The sequence below is a fragment of the Cyclopterus lumpus genome, chromosome 24 (assembly GCF_009769545.1).
Source record: "Cyclopterus lumpus isolate fCycLum1 chromosome 24, fCycLum1.pri, whole genome shotgun sequence".
Lineage (NCBI taxonomy): Eukaryota > Metazoa > Chordata > Actinopteri > Perciformes > Cyclopteridae > Cyclopterus > Cyclopterus lumpus.
The window spans coordinates 10,035,520-10,052,838 of record NC_046989.1 but is presented as its reverse complement, the minus strand read 5'-3'; the positions used below and the strand labels follow the sequence as shown (position 1 = coordinate 10,052,838).

At 42.5% G+C, this 17,319-nt stretch overlaps 2 protein-coding genes across 3 annotated transcripts; one reads left to right on the top strand and one right to left on the bottom strand.

Moving 5' to 3' along the window:
- The first annotated feature begins 290 nt into the window (after nucleotides 1–290).
- hsp90ab1 (heat shock protein 90, alpha (cytosolic), class B member 1) lies at nucleotides 291–6,167 on the top strand. 2 transcript variants are annotated; one of them, XM_034527057.1, is made up of 12 exons: nucleotides 291–424; nucleotides 1,510–1,653; nucleotides 1,814–2,020; nucleotides 2,306–2,465; nucleotides 2,808–2,941; nucleotides 3,025–3,342; nucleotides 3,425–3,590; nucleotides 3,725–3,915; nucleotides 4,392–4,539; nucleotides 4,705–4,973; nucleotides 5,540–5,873; nucleotides 5,964–6,167. In XM_034527057.1, the coding sequence occupies exons 2-12, from the start codon at nucleotides 1,510–1,512 to the stop codon at nucleotides 6,080–6,082; spliced, it is 2,190 nt and encodes a 729-aa protein (XP_034382948.1). In that variant the 5' UTR covers nucleotides 291–424; the 3' UTR covers nucleotides 6,083–6,167. The 2 variants fall into 2 exon arrangements, with proteins under 2 accessions (XP_034382948.1, XP_034382949.1); XM_034527058.1 differs by lacking the exon at nucleotides 5,964–6,167 and adding an exon at nucleotides 5,085–5,114 and having other exon boundaries at nucleotides 5,540–5,624.
- Nucleotides 6,168–10,041: 3,874 nt separating this feature from the next.
- slc35b2 (solute carrier family 35 member B2) lies at nucleotides 10,042–16,304 on the bottom strand. Its single transcript, XM_034527059.1, has 4 exons — nucleotides 15,907–16,304; nucleotides 13,722–13,909; nucleotides 13,431–13,591; nucleotides 10,042–12,426 (listed from the first exon to the last, which is right to left on the bottom strand). The coding sequence occupies exons 1-4, from the start codon at nucleotides 16,302–16,304 to the stop codon at nucleotides 11,494–11,496; spliced, it is 1,680 nt and encodes a 559-aa protein (XP_034382950.1). The 3' UTR covers nucleotides 10,042–11,493.
- Nucleotides 16,305–17,319: the final 1,015 nt, after the last annotated feature.

Sequence of the window (17,319 nt, the reverse complement as noted above, 5' to 3'; positions counted from 1 at the left end):
CGTTTTGGCATAAACTGCCACAAGGTGGCAGCAATGATGCGCCGGGCACAGGAACCAACTTTCTTAGTTATATTGCAGTATTTTCAAAGATACAAGGTGTACCTTCCAACACATTGAAGTTATTAAAAATATATAATTGCCTGATTAAATCAATAGTATTCCGTATTCACTACCTCTGTATACATTAATGGCAAAAACTGCTTTGATTTATGTTAATTTAATGGTCGGTTTCGTCTTCTACCCATAGAATAGTTCTCGTGGTAGATGGTGCACCGCGGATGGATACGGCCGCACACTGACACGATTGAGTATAAAGATTCCGGTCTCTTAAAAGGAAGTTCCTTTCCATTTCCCTGCGTCAGAGAGCAGAAGGGACAGCATATTGGTTGCATTTTATTCAAGAATAGTCATCAGAATAAGCAAGGTATGAACGCGAGTATTTTGTTTACAAATGGGACACATTGTGCTCTTTTAATGCATGATTTGCTCACCCGTCACTGAACTCTGGCTGCTTGTAACCACGATGCGAGCTCGTGATTCACGACGGTTACCGTAGCTAGCTGTCTCGTGGGTAAACGTTAAAGCGCGCAAACTACCGTTGACTTCGCTCTCTTCACGTATTTCATAATGTTTTATTCTTAACCATGTATAAATGTCACGTACTGAAGGACTGTTTGCGATGCTGCGCGTTGAATCGTTATCTAAATGCGGCGCCATGCCGCACTGTTAGGCCGATCTTTGGTTGCTCTGATGCAGGTGTGGTGACTGACAGGGATTATTTAACTGAAAATCGCGTGAAGAACACCTGGTACCATTGAACCGGATCACAGAACCGGGTCGTCATTTCACGGCCAAATAGCTTGGCCTCGACTGTTGTTTAATATTACGATAACGTTTTCTCAGTTTTGATGTCAGTTTTATTAGTTAACCCTTAGTTGGTTGACGTCCAGTTGACTTAAGTAATTAATATATAATTGATATGGTCGTATGACGTGCATCTAATTAATGCCGTAGTCTTAAAATGTCTTGAGTCATTGTTGTGTATTGCTTTACTACTGGTGGGATAAGGCCGCTTTATCGTAACATCACGTCACCAAGTGGCTTTTAACGGATAACTTTAACATTTTAATTACAAGTTAATGTATAGAGCTGGGTTTCCTAATGTGATCCTTCTGTTCGGCTGTAGCCGTCCCTCAGCACGTGTTAGAGTCCATTGTCTGTCACTCGACGCCATGTTGGTTAATGGCTGCTTCCACCGATTTGCTGCAGCACTATGGGAGCAATCCAATTTGACCAAAGCGGCATGTTTACATGATTTAATTAGGATGATGATTCGTCTAATATAGGCAGACTGGATCTCACACTAACATGTGGCCATTTTAGCTTCTTTTTTTTGGAGTGGTTGTCTTCTATTGAGTTTTGTTCATCCAATTTTCTTTCACCTTGCCATTTGTACCATTTTAAACGAATGACTATTTGCTAAAATATTACTTATTTCCTTTTGTGCAGATGCCTGAAGAAATGCACCAAGAGGAGGAGGCTGAGACCTTTGCCTTCCAGGCAGAGATTGCTCAGCTGATGTCCCTGATCATCAACACCTTCTACTCCAACAAGGAGATCTTCCTTAGGGAGTTGATCTCTAATGCCTCTGATGTAAGTGCTGAAGTTTTCCTGTTTTTACATAATGATTTGGCTGTTTACTTTCAATTCATGCATTTTGGAAAGGGTATTTAATTATTAATGTGGTGGTATTGATTTCCGTTGGGATAATGCTTCAAAATGATACATAATATCTTACTGTGTTTTGTTTCAGGCTTTGGACAAGATCCGCTATGAAAGCCTGACTGATCCCACCAAGATGGACAGTGGCAAGGATCTGAAAATTGAAATCATCCCAAACAAAGCTGAGCGCACCCTGACCCTCACCGACACTGGAATCGGAATGACCAAAGCTGACCTGATTAACAATCTGGGTACCATTGCCAAGTCTGGCACCAAGGCCTTCATGGAGGCCCTTCAGGTATGTCAATGGAACATGATGTAGATGTCAAATATTACATGACAAGAACACTGCTGCAGCTGTATATTAGTTGGTGTTGAATAGCAAAACATGTTTATGGTTTTTCTTTGCTCCGATATGAGGGAGAAATTATCAACATTTATGCAAATGTGCATTGAACCAGCTGTAGGCTTCTGATTTTGACAGACCTTTTTTTTTTAGAAGTTACTTGATCCAAATCCTGGTTAATTTGATTAGATACTTTTTGACCACAATATCCTGAAGTTTCACATTTTATCCTTCTAGGCTGGAGCTGACATTTCCATGATTGGTCAGTTTGGTGTGGGTTTCTACTCTGCCTACCTTACTGCCGAGAGGGTGGTTGTCATCACCAAACACAATGATGATGAGCAGTACGTCTGGGAGTCCTCTGCTGGAGGTTCCTTCACTGTCAAGGTCGACACCGGTAAGTGTCCTGGGTCCATTACAAATGTTGTAGAGAAGGCAATTTTTTACCTGAGCTGCCATTTGCACCAACTATTTCTGATTATGACATGCATGAAATTGTACCTGGCACATTGATTGCATCATTCAGCTAGTTGCTGTCACTTAACATGGGACCCTACGCTAACTTATTTTATTAAGAAGTTAAATATATTGGAATGGTTTGACTTAATTTGCTTTTCCTTAGTTCCTTATGTTAATGTAACATTAAGTAATTAACATAAAGGGTGCCATTTACTGTGAATGCACTGTACTACTTAAACATCTAGCTCTTGTGCTCATAGCTGTACAATCCTATTCACAGGTGAGCCCATTGGTCGTGGAACTAGGATCATCCTGCACCTGAAGGATGACCAGACAGAGTACATCGAGGAGAAGAGGATTAAGGAAATTGTCAAGAAGCACTCTCAGTTCATTGGATACCCCATCACCCTGTTTGTAAGTATTGCTTTTTACATTTTTTGTTTTGACTAGTTAAAACTGTTTGTATATCAGGGAAGTTAAACTCTTTTGATTCGCAGGTGGAGAAGGAGCGCGACAAGGAGATCAGTGATGACGAGGCAGAGGAAGAGAAGGCAGAGAAGGAGGAGAAGGAAGAGAAGGAGAAAGAGGAGGGTGAGGACAAACCAAAGATTGAGGATGTAGGATCAGACGATGAGGAGGACTCCAAAGACAAGGACAAGAAGAAAAAGAAGATCAAGGAGAAGTACATCGATGAGGAGGAGCTGAACAAGACAAAGCCCATCTGGACCAGGAACCCCGACGACATCACAAACGAGGAGTATGGAGAGTTCTACAAGAGTCTGACCAACGACTGGGAGGATCACCTGGCTGTCAAGGTAAATGTTGCAATGCAAGAAACTGCTGTAGCCTTGTTACTGAACTTTAAAGTCAAACTAAGCTCAATTATGTTCTTTACAGCACTTCTCGGTGGAAGGCCAGCTGGAATTCCGAGCTCTGCTCTTTGTTCCCCGCCGTGCACCTTTTGACCTCTTTGAGAACAAGAAAAAGAAGAATAACATCAAGCTGTACGTCAGGAGAGTTTTTATCATGGACAATTGTGAAGAACTCATCCCAGAGTACCTGAGTAAGCTGTTTTTCTGTTCGACATCGCTGCATGACTACATGCACCCACATAAAGCTGTTCTGCTAAGATGTATACAAAATTGAATGAAATGTTCGGATGGGTTTAAATAAGCAATGTCTTGCGTTCATCTCCAGACTTTGTTCGCGGTGTGGTCGACTCCGAGGACCTCCCCCTAAACATCTCCAGAGAAATGCTGCAGCAGAGCAAGATCCTCAAGGTCATTCGCAAGAACATCGTCAAGAAGTGTCTGGAGCTCTTTGCCGAACTGGCTGAAGACACGGAGAACTATAAGAAGTTATACGAAGGTTTCTCCAAGAACATCAAGGTATACAAAAAAAGCATGTTAAGTGCTGCACAGACTCTTAAGCAAACTCTAAATTGTGAGTGAAGTTACTTTTACTTTCCTAATTCACTGTCTTCAGTGCATCTCTGACTCAAACTGCAGCTTTCTGAGTCTAGTCATAGCTTGTTGGCTATACAAGCTCAACATAGCTGACTTGGTTTTAGTATATCGCAAACCATTTCATTCTCATGCCGTTGTGAATCACTTGGTCTAGTGTAGAAGGCTCGTGCATGTGTGTACTATGTACTGTGCTTATGTGCAGTAGAGAAGTTACTAATTATGTAACATTACTAAAGTAACTCGTTTCGTATATAGCATGTTCATTTGGTAGGGATGAAGTTTGTATTTGAAGACCATGCAACACAAACTATGAAATAGTATCAAATGTAGCTGAATAATCAAATCTTGTTTTGCTATTGTTTTTGTATTGGCATGTAATCATGTTTGTTAATCTGTAGCTGGGCATCCATGAAGACTCTCAAAACCGCAAGAAGCTGTCTGAGCTGCTGCGTTACCACAGCTCCCAGTCTGGAGATGACACAACCTCCCTCACAGAGTACCTGACCCGCATGAAGGAGAACCAGAAGTCCATCTACTACATTACTGGTACGTTAGTCTTTTTTTAAAAAGAATCTCTTTCTGATGCAATTTTTAGTAGCTTATACATTTATTTATTTTTACATTGCTGCAAACAGGAACATAAGTAACCTCTTAGATTACTTGCAAGGGAATGTTTAATGTCAGAATAATGCTAATACTTGACTTCTTTAGGTGAGAGCAAGGATCAGGTGGCCAACTCCGCCTTTGTTGAGCGCGTCCGCAAGCGTGGCTTTGAGGTTCTGTACATGACGGAGCCCATCGACGAGTACTGTGTCCAGCAGTTGAAGGAGTTCGATGGCAAGAGCCTGGTTTCTGTCACCAAGGAGGGTCTGGAGCTGCCAGAGGATGAGGAGGAGAAGAAAAAGATGGAGGAGGATAAGGCTAAGTTTGAGAACCTCTGCAAGCTCATGAAAGAGATCCTTGACAAGAAAGTGGAGAAGGTCAGTAATCCAACTAGTCGATATTAATTTTGACCTAAATTTCCCTTCATACGGTAGGATTTAGGTTGTTATGAGTTCACAACTACAGTTGCCACTTTTGTTTGGAAACAGGTGCCCTAACTGGTCCTAACTTGTATTCTGGTGAGTTTTGTACATCGGCAAGGAGGCCCCTTAAGTATTTTGTGTGTCCCGAATGAGTTTTTGATTGACAAATGTGTTTTTGACTAGTGATGGATTCCACATGATTGTGGAAATGTAAAGTCACTACCTTTTTTCTTTCTTTTTTTGCAACTCGTGTGATCTAACAGATGCCTGTTTATTTTCCCTTTTGGTTTAATGAATGTGAAACTAGAATTTGATGAGCGCTGAAGTTTAACCACTGTCTAAATATTGTACTTGTCAGAGTGTATGTATAAAGATGTTCTACATTTAAGATGGAATTGGCCATGCTGGTGTGTTGCGCATTCATTTCTAACATGACTGTGCTGCATGCTTCATTAACTTTAATTTTAGATTGGGTCAACGTTGCATGTTTTAAGTCCTAATGTCGTCCGTTTGTTTCTCAGGTAACTGTGTCCAACAGACTGGTGTCTTCACCCTGCTGTATTGTGACAAGCACTTACGGTTGGACAGCCAACATGGAGAGGATCATGAAGGCCCAGGCACTCAGAGATAACTCCACCATGGGCTACATGATGGCCAAGAAACACCTGGAGATCAACCCTGACCACCCCATCGTGGAGACTCTCCGGCAGAAGGCAGATGCTGACAAGAACGACAAGGCTGTGAAGGACCTCGTCATCCTGCTGTTCGAAACCGCCCTGCTGTCCTCAGGCTTCTCCCTGGACGACCCACAGACCCACTCCAACCGCATCTACAGAATGATCAAACTCGGACTGGGTAAGGAGACACAACCAGTCATTATTGGTAATTTGTACATGCTTGTCACTTGTATTGATCACTAACTAATAACAATTCTTGTACCTGTAGGTATCGATGACGATGATGTCCCCACAGAGGAGGCAACAGCTACAGCCATCCCAGATGAGATTCCTCCCCTAGAAGGTGACGGTGAAGATGATGCTTCACGCATGGAAGAAGTTGATTAAACGAACCCTCCCCCAGATTTCTATCACTTTAGCCTCACTTTTCAATTGTTCATCCTTAAAAACTGCAGTAACTGCAAAAAAAAAAGTCATTCATGTTGTGTGGTGGACCAGTGTTGCTCTTGCGTCCAGAGCATTACTCTGCAAGACCTTTAAAAGCAGTTTTGGTTTTTGCTGTAATAAGTTCATGGTGACAACACATGTTTTAACAAGTACCCTGTTGCACTGAGTTTTAAATGTTGGAGCGGTAAATGTGTGAACATGGGAATGGTACATTCCATTATCGGACCAGGTCTGGTGGCGGGTTTGGGGAGGTTCTGCTCATGTGCAACACTGCACGCTGCATGGAGGGACGACTGTATGATTCCTTTGCCCGAGTCCAGGCTTGTCTGTATTCCAAGTCTTGTTTTGCAAAAAATTAAAGATGTAATACCTTATATTTTGTTTTGTCTTTATATTTATGCCTTCTCTCTAAAAACATGTTATGTCCTTAAAAAAAAAAAGTTTCTGACATTTGGAGACTAACTTTCTGAGTTGAGACTATGGTTTGGACTGTTCTTCCAGGTGACCACAAGGTGGAGGAACTGCTCCATAATTGCAAGTAATACAACATTTGCCGTTTTGAGGGTAGGTCTATTTCATATGATTATCTATCGTCTGGATTATAAACCCTAAATCTAAGGAATTTATTGGCACCTAAAGCGATATGTACCGGGTAAAAGACTTGGCTATTAGTGGATACTCTGACGCTAGTGTAGAACACCAAAAACATAATGTGGCCTCTTAATGGTTTAACATTGTCAAATGCAACACTTCAGTTTTCGGTACAGTACATGCAATCTCAAAACCTGCCTGGGTGATATCTGTCATCAGTTCTACATTGCCCAAAATCACATCTGCTTCAAAGCACAATATATTCTTGGTTGTATGGGGAAAGCTTGAAATAACCATTAGTGGTTCAAAGGTTTCATAAGTCTGACATGTGACTATATTCTCTAATGCATCTCTAAGTCTTCTAAAACAGTCTCTTACCTAAACCAAGAGCAGACGCATGCCTACTTAGCCATGCTTCAAACTGCATTGCGTAGAAGAAAATCATTTTATAAATTGCCTACGATCCAACATCAGGAAATGTTTATTGAAAAAAATGTATTAACCACAAGGAACGTGGGCAGTACCACATTGTAAAATACAGCCATGCTAGTTTCCTGAAAGTGTGAGGCATCTTCAGTTGAGCTCTGGGGGAAAAATGTAGAATATGTAGTTTTCCTGGAAGTCACGTGTTTCATAGAAGCTTGAAGGGCAGCTTTTCTGTTCATGAAACACCTTCATTCAAACTCAAAGACAAGCGGCTATGTATGCAGGCAATTAAGTCATCTCGTAAGACATGTCATACAATCTTTCAAAAACTACATTCAACTGGCCGAGCCGTTTGCCCGCATAGCGGCGATGTACTCAGCAGTGTGTGTACTGGTGGACCCAAACACACTGCCCAAAACAATCAAAGTGAACCAACTGTACATCCTGGGTGGATACAGGATGCTGATGTTTGTTGACTTGAAAGAGCTGCTGGAGCTCTCATCTGGTTCAGCTGGTGGACATTTCCTGGTTAAGTTCATCAAGAGTCAGTGTAGGTTTTCCCTCATAAAGTTGAATGGTGCATCTGGTCTGACCTGCCTTGGTTTCAACAAAGGACTTCCTGTGGAAACATTGGACTCATGTGTGTAAAGCTGCTCTCAACCCACACACACTGAGTTGAGGAGGAGGTTCCGGGTGTTTCAATATGTAACATCTGTGTGCAGTGTCACCGTTCTTGTGACCTTCTGTCATATTGTGTGCGTCTTGTTCAAATGTGTCGGCTGGAAAGACTGCGTGTCCTACTTAGAAAGCGTCGTCTCTACGCCTCTGTGGTGATAACTGAGGTTGTGCTTTTCATATCACTCAAGATCAGATACAATTAGATAAAAAGATGGCGCGTGGCATTGCAATGTGTACTGCACCCGCACCATGCTGCAGCAGGCCCGGCTGCATAAGTGGTGTAAATAAGTTTCCATGACATTTACAATGCAAGGTGTCAGAAAAAGAAAGAACAAAACCGCAATTAATGCTCATGATCTAAAAACAAATATCTCGCGCACATCGGGCGTAGTAATTACTTCAAATATGTGCACGCCCTTTGTAAAGGAACAGGGTTAAAACACCCACAGTGAGTAGGAAGGAGGCACGATGAAGAGAAAGAAACCCCGTCTGTCGTGAAGTATCAAACCCACGGAAACGATATAACCTTTAAGACCAGATTTAACGCGGTTACACGCGGTCTTGCTTGTGTTCCACGTGCACCGTAAAGGAGCGAGTTGTGGTGGCCTCAAGTTGGCACTTTTCCCACATTCAGCACGGATATCACGGCGACGGTCACTGTGCCCTGAAGCTAGCATTAGCAGCCGGCTAGTAGTAGCCAAGTAGTCGGACACGTAACCCCCAGAAACCCCGGGTTCAGTTTGTCAACTTCGGACCGAACAGGGCTTATATTGTCTCCAGTGTTTGTGCTAAGCTACGTTAGCTGGCAGTCGGCTCATATTTAGTGTCCACACATGTAGCTCGTGTGCTCATCTGTCTGTGAATAAAGGTACGAACCAAGAAGCTCAAGTTTCCCTTCTTTTGACAACGCCATGAATCCTCCTCCAGCCCGCCTGCTCTTTGAGGTGCGAACAGAATACAAATGTGTTTTTGGGAAGCCGTGCATTGATAAAAAAGTGACCATAAAAACACGCATCTCTTCAGTCGGATCGAGAGCCCAGAGTGACTGGTTGTTGGTGGCCGACACCAGAGTTCTACATCCTCTCGCATCCCTCCTTATCTTGCTCTCCATTTGCGTTATTGACTGGAGACGCTGACGTTGTGACGCACAACTCCAACCCAGGTGGGGTGGAGGACGTTGAGAAATGAGAGGCGCAGGGAAATTCCCCCATCGAGTAGCTGTGACATTGATAAACGGAAATGTTTTCTCGCACTGCACATCTTCAGTTTGATGTTCAGTGAATCATAATCGTGGTCTGGTTTATGAATTAGTGTAGAATGCAAATCGAAATGTTTTTATTACGACGGGAGAGTGTGGAAGTAATATTGAGAGAGATGGCAGAGAGGAAAACTACATCTACTCTAACCTATTTGCAGTTGATGATGCCCAACGCAATATAGACCGGAGCCTCCTTTACTCCCTGGAAAACTGCATCCATGTATCCAACTGAGATTCTAGTTATTGGGCCAAAACACTTTCTCAGCACATGACATCTCAGGCAAAACATCCGGGTATTATGATCGACTAATTTAGCTTTCCAGACCCATTTAAGGAACATAACTAGAACAGCAGCCTATTATTGAAACACTATTGCCAAGCAGATCAGACATACAAATAAGTGTGTGCATGATTTTACTACAAGCAGGCTGGACATACTGCAATGCACCGAACTCCCTGAAAGTCAGTTCATCGATTACAGCTCAAATGTGTTACTTCTACTATGCTGCCATGTTTAGACACATTAGCATCGCCAGGCGTTCAATCCATCCCACTTTGGCCCAATTGGATCTGCCAAAACATTTTGTACATAAAATAAATAAATATTCTAGTTTATTGATCCCACAGTGGAGAAATTCTTCTCTGCATTTGACCCATCCTTAGTTATTAAGGAGCAGTGGGCTGCAGTGACTTTTAGCTTTGTTTATTAAAATGTATACTTCTGTACGGCTGTATTTTAAAGTTAAACTGTTGAAACTGTCTGCTCTCTTATTTATTTTGACGACATAATTATATGTAATCCTAAAGCCCCTCGAGTTGCACTGTGTATGAATGCTCCAGGAAAAAGGTTGTTGCATCACCTGCAAAGCAAACAGCACTGACCATGAGACATTATGTAGCACAAGCACTGTGAAAGAGTACAATCAAAACTCCTCACTTCATAATGTTAAGTTAATTTAATATGTTTTATTATTAATCCAGTTACCAGAGGAAATAGAATGATAAAAACAAGGTACCAGTAAGATTGCGCTTCCCTTGTATGCATTCTGTTCGTCAAACTCCCCCCTGGGCCAACCTGATCTTCACATCCTTATGACGGCAATGATCATCATCTTCATCATTATCCATTCAGTGTTCTTCCAGACATTCGCATGTGACGGTGAAAACCCATGAAGGAGTCCTTTTACAAAAGTACACGACAGACAAGTTGGAAATAAACAATGATTAAGAGATATATTTACAAGACTTTTTTTTAGCCCAAAGTTAAAATATTAAGTAGAATCTGTGTTGACGGCGTCATTTTTTCCTTAAAATAACGGCGTGCAAAAAGTACCCACGGCAGCATTTGGTTCACTGATGTTGGAGTAAAACTATACAATTTATAACAAGTGCGCTATTTATTAAGCAAACTCTTGTTCACCACCCTTGAGTACAGATGGTCGCCTCTGGAACATGTTATAATACCTTAAATTAAACATTACTGTGCGCACCATATTTTCAGGCCATGTTTACAGCTTTACAAGATAAAGATCCCACATAAAGACCCCTCCCTGCTCTCCAACATGGAGGACTGAGATAAGCATCTGGCTATTGTAACTGAAAGATCACTCAACAAATAGAAAGTTTTGTTGTTACCGAAGATGAAAGTCTTGTTCAAATATTTGGGATCAAGTTAAAAAAGGACCCGTGTGTAGGATTTAGTAGATTCTAGTAAAGGTAAAATTCAAGCTGCCACTTCTGATGTAAAAACACGAAAGGCCCTCTCTGGAGTGTTTGGGTTTGTCTGTTCTGGGCTCCTGTAGAAACATGGCGGGCGGTAAGAGTAGTGGTATTTCACCGGCGGACCCGCTCCCTATATTGATATAAATGGCTCATTCTCAGCAAACATAAAACAACGATTCTTAGTTTCAGGTGATAATACACTAATAAAAAATATTATATTGAATATAGTGCTTCATTTCTGCCAGTAGATCCACCTAAATCCCACACACTAGTCCTTTCATTCACTAATGTTTGAAAAGAAAGGCCTAGCCTTCCATTTGGCTGCACAAGCCACGTACGGTGGTTTAGGAAAGAATATTCTACTGTTTAAGTGTGAAATTGGTGAAGAGGCAGTTTGCAAAGTTTATGGTCTGGGACTCGTGTCTAAGACAATCTTACAGGCACTCAAAACTCCTGTGACTGCTGACTTGACATATCACATGGACCCCTTGGGGGCATCTTGGTGTAAGTGTCAAAACTTCAAAATCCCGTTCTGTACCATTGCTAAGAAAAATAAAAAACAATGGAAAAGAAGAATAAAAAAAGAAACAAACCAACCCGATAGATACACACAAATAGACAAAAAGCACCACAGAAAACGTGGTCTCAGTTCCCAGCTTGGCGCGACTCCAGAGTGCTAAACCTTCTGTCCGAGTGGTTGTGCTGGCCGCCGACCGGACTTCATGCGGCTACGTGCATACACCCGTAAGAAAAGTGCCAAGAATACTACCCCAACACCAAATCCACCTACTATGGTAACGGCGTGACCGTAGAGGAAACAAGAGAGGAGGATGGCGATAGCCTGTCGCAGGGTCATAATGATGGTGAAGACTGCAGCACCAAACTGGCTGATGGTGTAGAAGATGAAGAGCTGGCCGCATGCCGAGCACACAGACAGCAGCACGGCGTGAAAGGCAAACTCGGAGTGGCGCATCATGAAAGCCAGCGAGTCAAAAAACGCACCCTGCTCGAGCAGCGAGCCGACAGTGAAGAGGCAGGAGAACAGATTCACCCCGAACATCATCTGCACGGACGACATTTTGTACTTGAACAGGTTGTCCTGCCAGTTAGAAGTGAAGCTGTCGAAGACGATGTAGCCGATGAGGATAACGACCCCGCTGAAGGTGGTGACGGTGGACGGGTGCTTGCTGGGAGTGCTGGACAGTAGGAACATGCTGACCCCCACTGAGATCAGCACGGCAGTAAAGTACTCCCAGTATTCGTAGCTCTTGTGGGACACGATCTTACCCATGAGCATGACGGGAATGACCTTGGAGGCCTTGGCTAGGACTTGAGTGGGGAAGCTTATGTACTTGAGGGCCTCATACTGGCACCAGCTGCTCATGATGTTGGAGAGCGAGGCGAAGGAGTACTTGTACATGGGGGCTCCGTGGCGAGGCTGCTTGAAAAGGATGCACCACAGGCCCGACACAGTCAGAGCCAGGATACGGTTCATGAAGACCAAGAACTGAGAGTCCTTGAATTTCTCGCCCTCCTCTTCTGGAGTCGTGGCTCCGTAGGAACGTGTCATCACCCTCTCTTGCAGGACTCCCCATGTCAAGTACGATACCTAAGAATAAGAAAACCCACGTAAGCATTTCAAGAGTGTACTTTCTTTTTTCTGAAGTTGACTCTTGAGCTGGAATTATTTTATAAAAATCGAATACATTGGGTAGTTTACAACACAGTGCAGTGGCGACGGTGAGCAAACCAGAGGGGCACGCTCACATGCACAAACATGAACCAAAAGGCACGCCTGGCTATGTAAGCAAAGCACAAAGAGGCTTGGATTACAACACACAGAGGGAGAGTAACTTCATGCTCTGCTCGTGTACACATTGATCCATCAAAAATAGTTGTTTGGTGCCGTTTTAATTCTCTGAATGGAGAATAAAGAACCTTTAACAGGAGAACTTTACAGTGCATTTTTGTACATGTGGGTTTTGTCCCCAATTTCTTAAAGATTAGTCACATTAGAGATCGCTTCACGACCAGTATGAAGCGGACGGATGACGACAGCAACCTATCACTCTGTCAACATACATATGGCGTGCAAGTTTAGCATTGGTCAGCGGGTTAGTGAACCGTTTCCTATTTACACATCCAACAGATGTGAAGCTACATCATCATTCCTTTAGAGTTGTTCCTGGCCACCTGAACTCTGTTTTGGTCTCCACAAACTTCTCTCCGGCTCCTTAATGTTCCATGAAGTTCACCACCTAACTTTATGAACACTAAACGCTCCATAGCGCTGAGGGTGTCTGCAGAGCTGGGTGATAATTCTTCGTGGGTTTGAATGTTAATATAAAAGTATGGACGAGGACAACTTTAAGAAAGGCCTATCCTTTGACCTAGCGCTCCATTACGTAGATGGCGAAGTTACAGGCCTGCATCAGTGTCCCCCTCCCTTTATACAAACTACACTTAAGCACCTTTTAAAATAGCGAGTCAGCTGAGAGCAGAGAAAACTGTAAAACAAACAGAAAACAACTTTCCCACAGCTGCACAAACAGAGTAAAACAGTGCATGGTATTAATGGGATTAGACCACATGCAACTCTTGAAAAATTCCCACCTGCAGTCCGGCAGCACAAAAGACTAATTTGACGACCTGTCTGACTGACGAGCCGGAATCCCCCTCGTTCCTGAGTGCAATTGGCACGTCATCCAACAGACCTGTTTTGGCCTCACTGCCAAACACACAGGTCTTTATGACGGGGAAACAAATCCCACTACCTGAAAGACAACATACATTGAAGAAAAAAAAAGGTTTGAACTTGATATCAAGGTGGTCAGGAAGGAACACGTTGGGGTTCTTTATCTGGCATGCAACTCCAAATTAGACGTCTGTATCACAAGCCCAAACCTGTTTCTAAGTAATTGGTACGCTTGAAGTAGCTAATGAGGAAGTAGCCCGGGATGATGATGGTGGAGTATCCCAGAATGTTGACAAGGAATCGAAGGGGCCAAACATCATGCCAGCCTTCCAGTAGTGACGACTCCTCGGCCGCCACAATGGAAGGGATGAGAAGCACCACAAATGCAGAGCAAACCCTACAGGGTGAGACAAGGAGGTAGGTCAGGCCACATTGTAAACAAACTCATTATTTATCGAAGTAAAATACCGTTAAGATGATCAATACATTACTACCCATCATATCAATGCTAGTGATGAATATCAACTGGTAACGATTGTATTATCCGTTTACAACTTTCTTAATTTCATCTGAATTCATAATATAATCAAAAACTAAGTAGCCAATAAAACTATTTAAAGTTAATTTGTCGGTACTTCAGCTCCATTTCATGATACTTCCGTCCTCGTCATACTCGATTGACACAATCGCACCGAATCAATTTATTGTGAAATTGAAAACTAAATATATGGACACTATATACACAATTATTAAAATACCACAGATGCACGCACTATACAACACAACATTAATCACTCAACAGAAAGAGTTATGCAGTCTAAAACAGTAAACAGTGCATCTGACATGAAGAGCTAACATCAAGCAAGAAAAAAAACCAGCAGAAACTTGTAATACTCTGTACCTTGTCAAACTAATGACAGTAGCTTTCTGTTATTATTATTCCATATTTATGTTTTAAACCCTTTTTTTCTTTATTAAAACGAACCAACTGAGCTTCATGTTTTCTGTTCCTCACAACAGCTGTTTCATAGATTTCCACCAATAAATGACATACAATTATTTTTTAACCAAGCAAATTCCTTTAAAAATCATACTGACTTCTTGATGTTGCTACAAAATAGATTTTGAGGAAGAAAAACCTGAAGGTGCAACCCAGGAAAGACATGTTACAATCCAACTATAGAGCAAAGTAGGTCCGTCTGTCAGAAATCACTTTGCAGGCCAACTCCATTCCAGGGACTGCAACTCCCTGGAATGTATGCAATGTATGTCTGCAAGCAAAGTATGTAATACTACCATTACCATATTTTCTTATTGACAGTTTGGGAGGTAGGTAATCACATAAAACAACCACAACTTGTTAAACTAGATTGGAAAAGTGAGACAGGCTGCATTACCAACACCCACATGCAGCTTTAGTAAATCTGCAAACTCAAGCACATGAAACCCTAGTTTCCCATGAAAAAGGTGTGCTCCTTGCTGTCGTGGCACTGAATGTGCATCTGATTCAAAGTGAGGCCGGACCTCCTCCCAGGGGGGCCTGTGAGCCCGACTCAAACAGAGCCTCTTTGTGTGGGACTCTGCCGTGGCCGGCCAGCCAGTAGTCCACTGCAGAGAGACCTGGGCTCTGAACAAGCAACGTATTACATGGAGGAATGCACTGCACTGGCTGGTGGCCGACCCACAGGCTGTCTGTCACACCACAGGCACACAGAGACAGCTGCCAACAATGTACCTGAGGAGGGAAACAGTGCACGGGTCTTGTAAGATGAACGCTTTATGGCGGCAGATAAAAACAAAAAACATTTCCTCTTTTACCAGTCCCCCATATCAAGTAGGCCATGTTCATATTAATACCAAACTAGCTGTTGATGGGTGTGGTCTGAATAAATACATTCATCAGTAGGAAGGGAAAAAAGTAAAACCGGTGCTGCAATAAATGTGACCCATCAGATCCTCTTGCTTGTACAATACTTTCAGCCTTATTGCCACTGCAGTGATTTAATCTCATTATCATATCCAGTATTTTGATGAGATTTAACAAATAGGGTAACTCCATTTAAGTTATAAGTATGAACTACACTTTAGTTTCACAGCTATCAAGATATGCGACTCTCTGGGACACCATTTCTATTTCTATTTCTACGCTTATTAAGTAATAAAGTCATCATATGAAACAGGAAGCTAGCGACTACTCGCGTCACAGAATTCGTGTAACATCACACAAACCGCAAAAGCTAAAGTAATAATTAATGACTCAAACGAACGGTAAGCCGCCGTCACTGCCACGCTGACATTTATACAAGTAAACAGTCAGCGGCCCATGCCCACACCTAAAAATCCTCGTAATTTTTTTCCCAGTTCGCTAACGTTACTATTGGTCTCCAACGTTACCTCCATGAAAAAGATGTCATCTTCCTCTCTGTGGCCGAAACCCGGCGACACACGCCGACGGAATCAGACGTCTCCGCTGTGACGGAGCATGAAGCAGCACGAACCCGGCGATATATTTGTAATAAGGGATTGTCTTCTTTCGGACCAGCCGCCTTTAGCTCTGATGTCTTCAACTTATCCTCCTCGATGGCCGATGTGTTGGTTCCGGTTGGTTCACTGGAGCAGGAACAGCCCCCTCCTTCTTGCTCGCCACCAGAGGACGCAGGAGATGGAGAGCGGCGGCACCCGGCGGCGCTGACCCCTGTCGGTGCGGAGGCGTAACTGCAAGGCAAAGCAGTTTTAACTGTGTGTCGTACACAGAGGCCAGTCAAAATGCTGTACATGATGCATAAATACATACAATATGTACATTAAGAAATGAATAACAAAAACACATGACAAATCAGAGACATACATTCTAGTTAGTTAGAGGGAAATGGGTAAGATTGGGGAACATCATGTACGTTTAGGTTCAGTCTAAGGCAACGTTTTTAACCTGGCGCCGCTGCCTCCCTGTGCTCCTCGGTTAAGCAGTAAAGCAAAAGATCAAACTCCAGGAACACTTGCTTGAAGGACCAACATAACAGGTCCACGTCATGCATTTTGAAGTAGCTTAAGTTGTGCCAGAAACTATATCCAACAATAAGTTAAGGAGTTAATATAATCAGTAAAATGCACATATTAAGGCAAAGAGAAGTAATACTCATATGAACACAGCAGATTAAAAGTGTCTATTCTGCATAATGAGCATCATTACTTTGGATACTTAGCTGAAAAGAATAATGTACTTAAGAAACAATAAGCAGTGAAAGTACAGGTGGAGCTGACACTGTTAATGAAGGCTCTGTTCTATGAAAGTAAGCAGTCACTGAGCATGAGCTATACTTGACACATCTCAAAGGAATGCATTGTTGGTATTACTTACACCTGCACTTTCTTCTGGTATGACATGTCAAAATGTTTGCTGTGGAAAAGTCCAATGCAGGACTTTTACTTGTAATGATCGTTTCTGTAGTATTCCCACTTTGATTTCTCAAATAAAGGATCTTCTCCCACCACTGCTTTTATGTAATACATATTCTATAATTTGTCTTGGCCTTACATCCTTTGGATCAGAATTACGTAGCCTACCAAAAGTTGTTGGCAATGTGCGTTAGCTAGGCCTGCATGTTAAAGCAACAATATATATACATATTACATTAAGACATCACATTTTTAATGATGCATTAATAAAGCAAATACATTGCTCATTTATAGACAGAAAACATGCAGTATTACTAAATGATAAGTAAAACTGGCATATCAAATGGCAACACCAGCATGACCTAAAGTGCATTGTATTTATCACACGCTTCAGGCTCAGTGGGGAAGTAG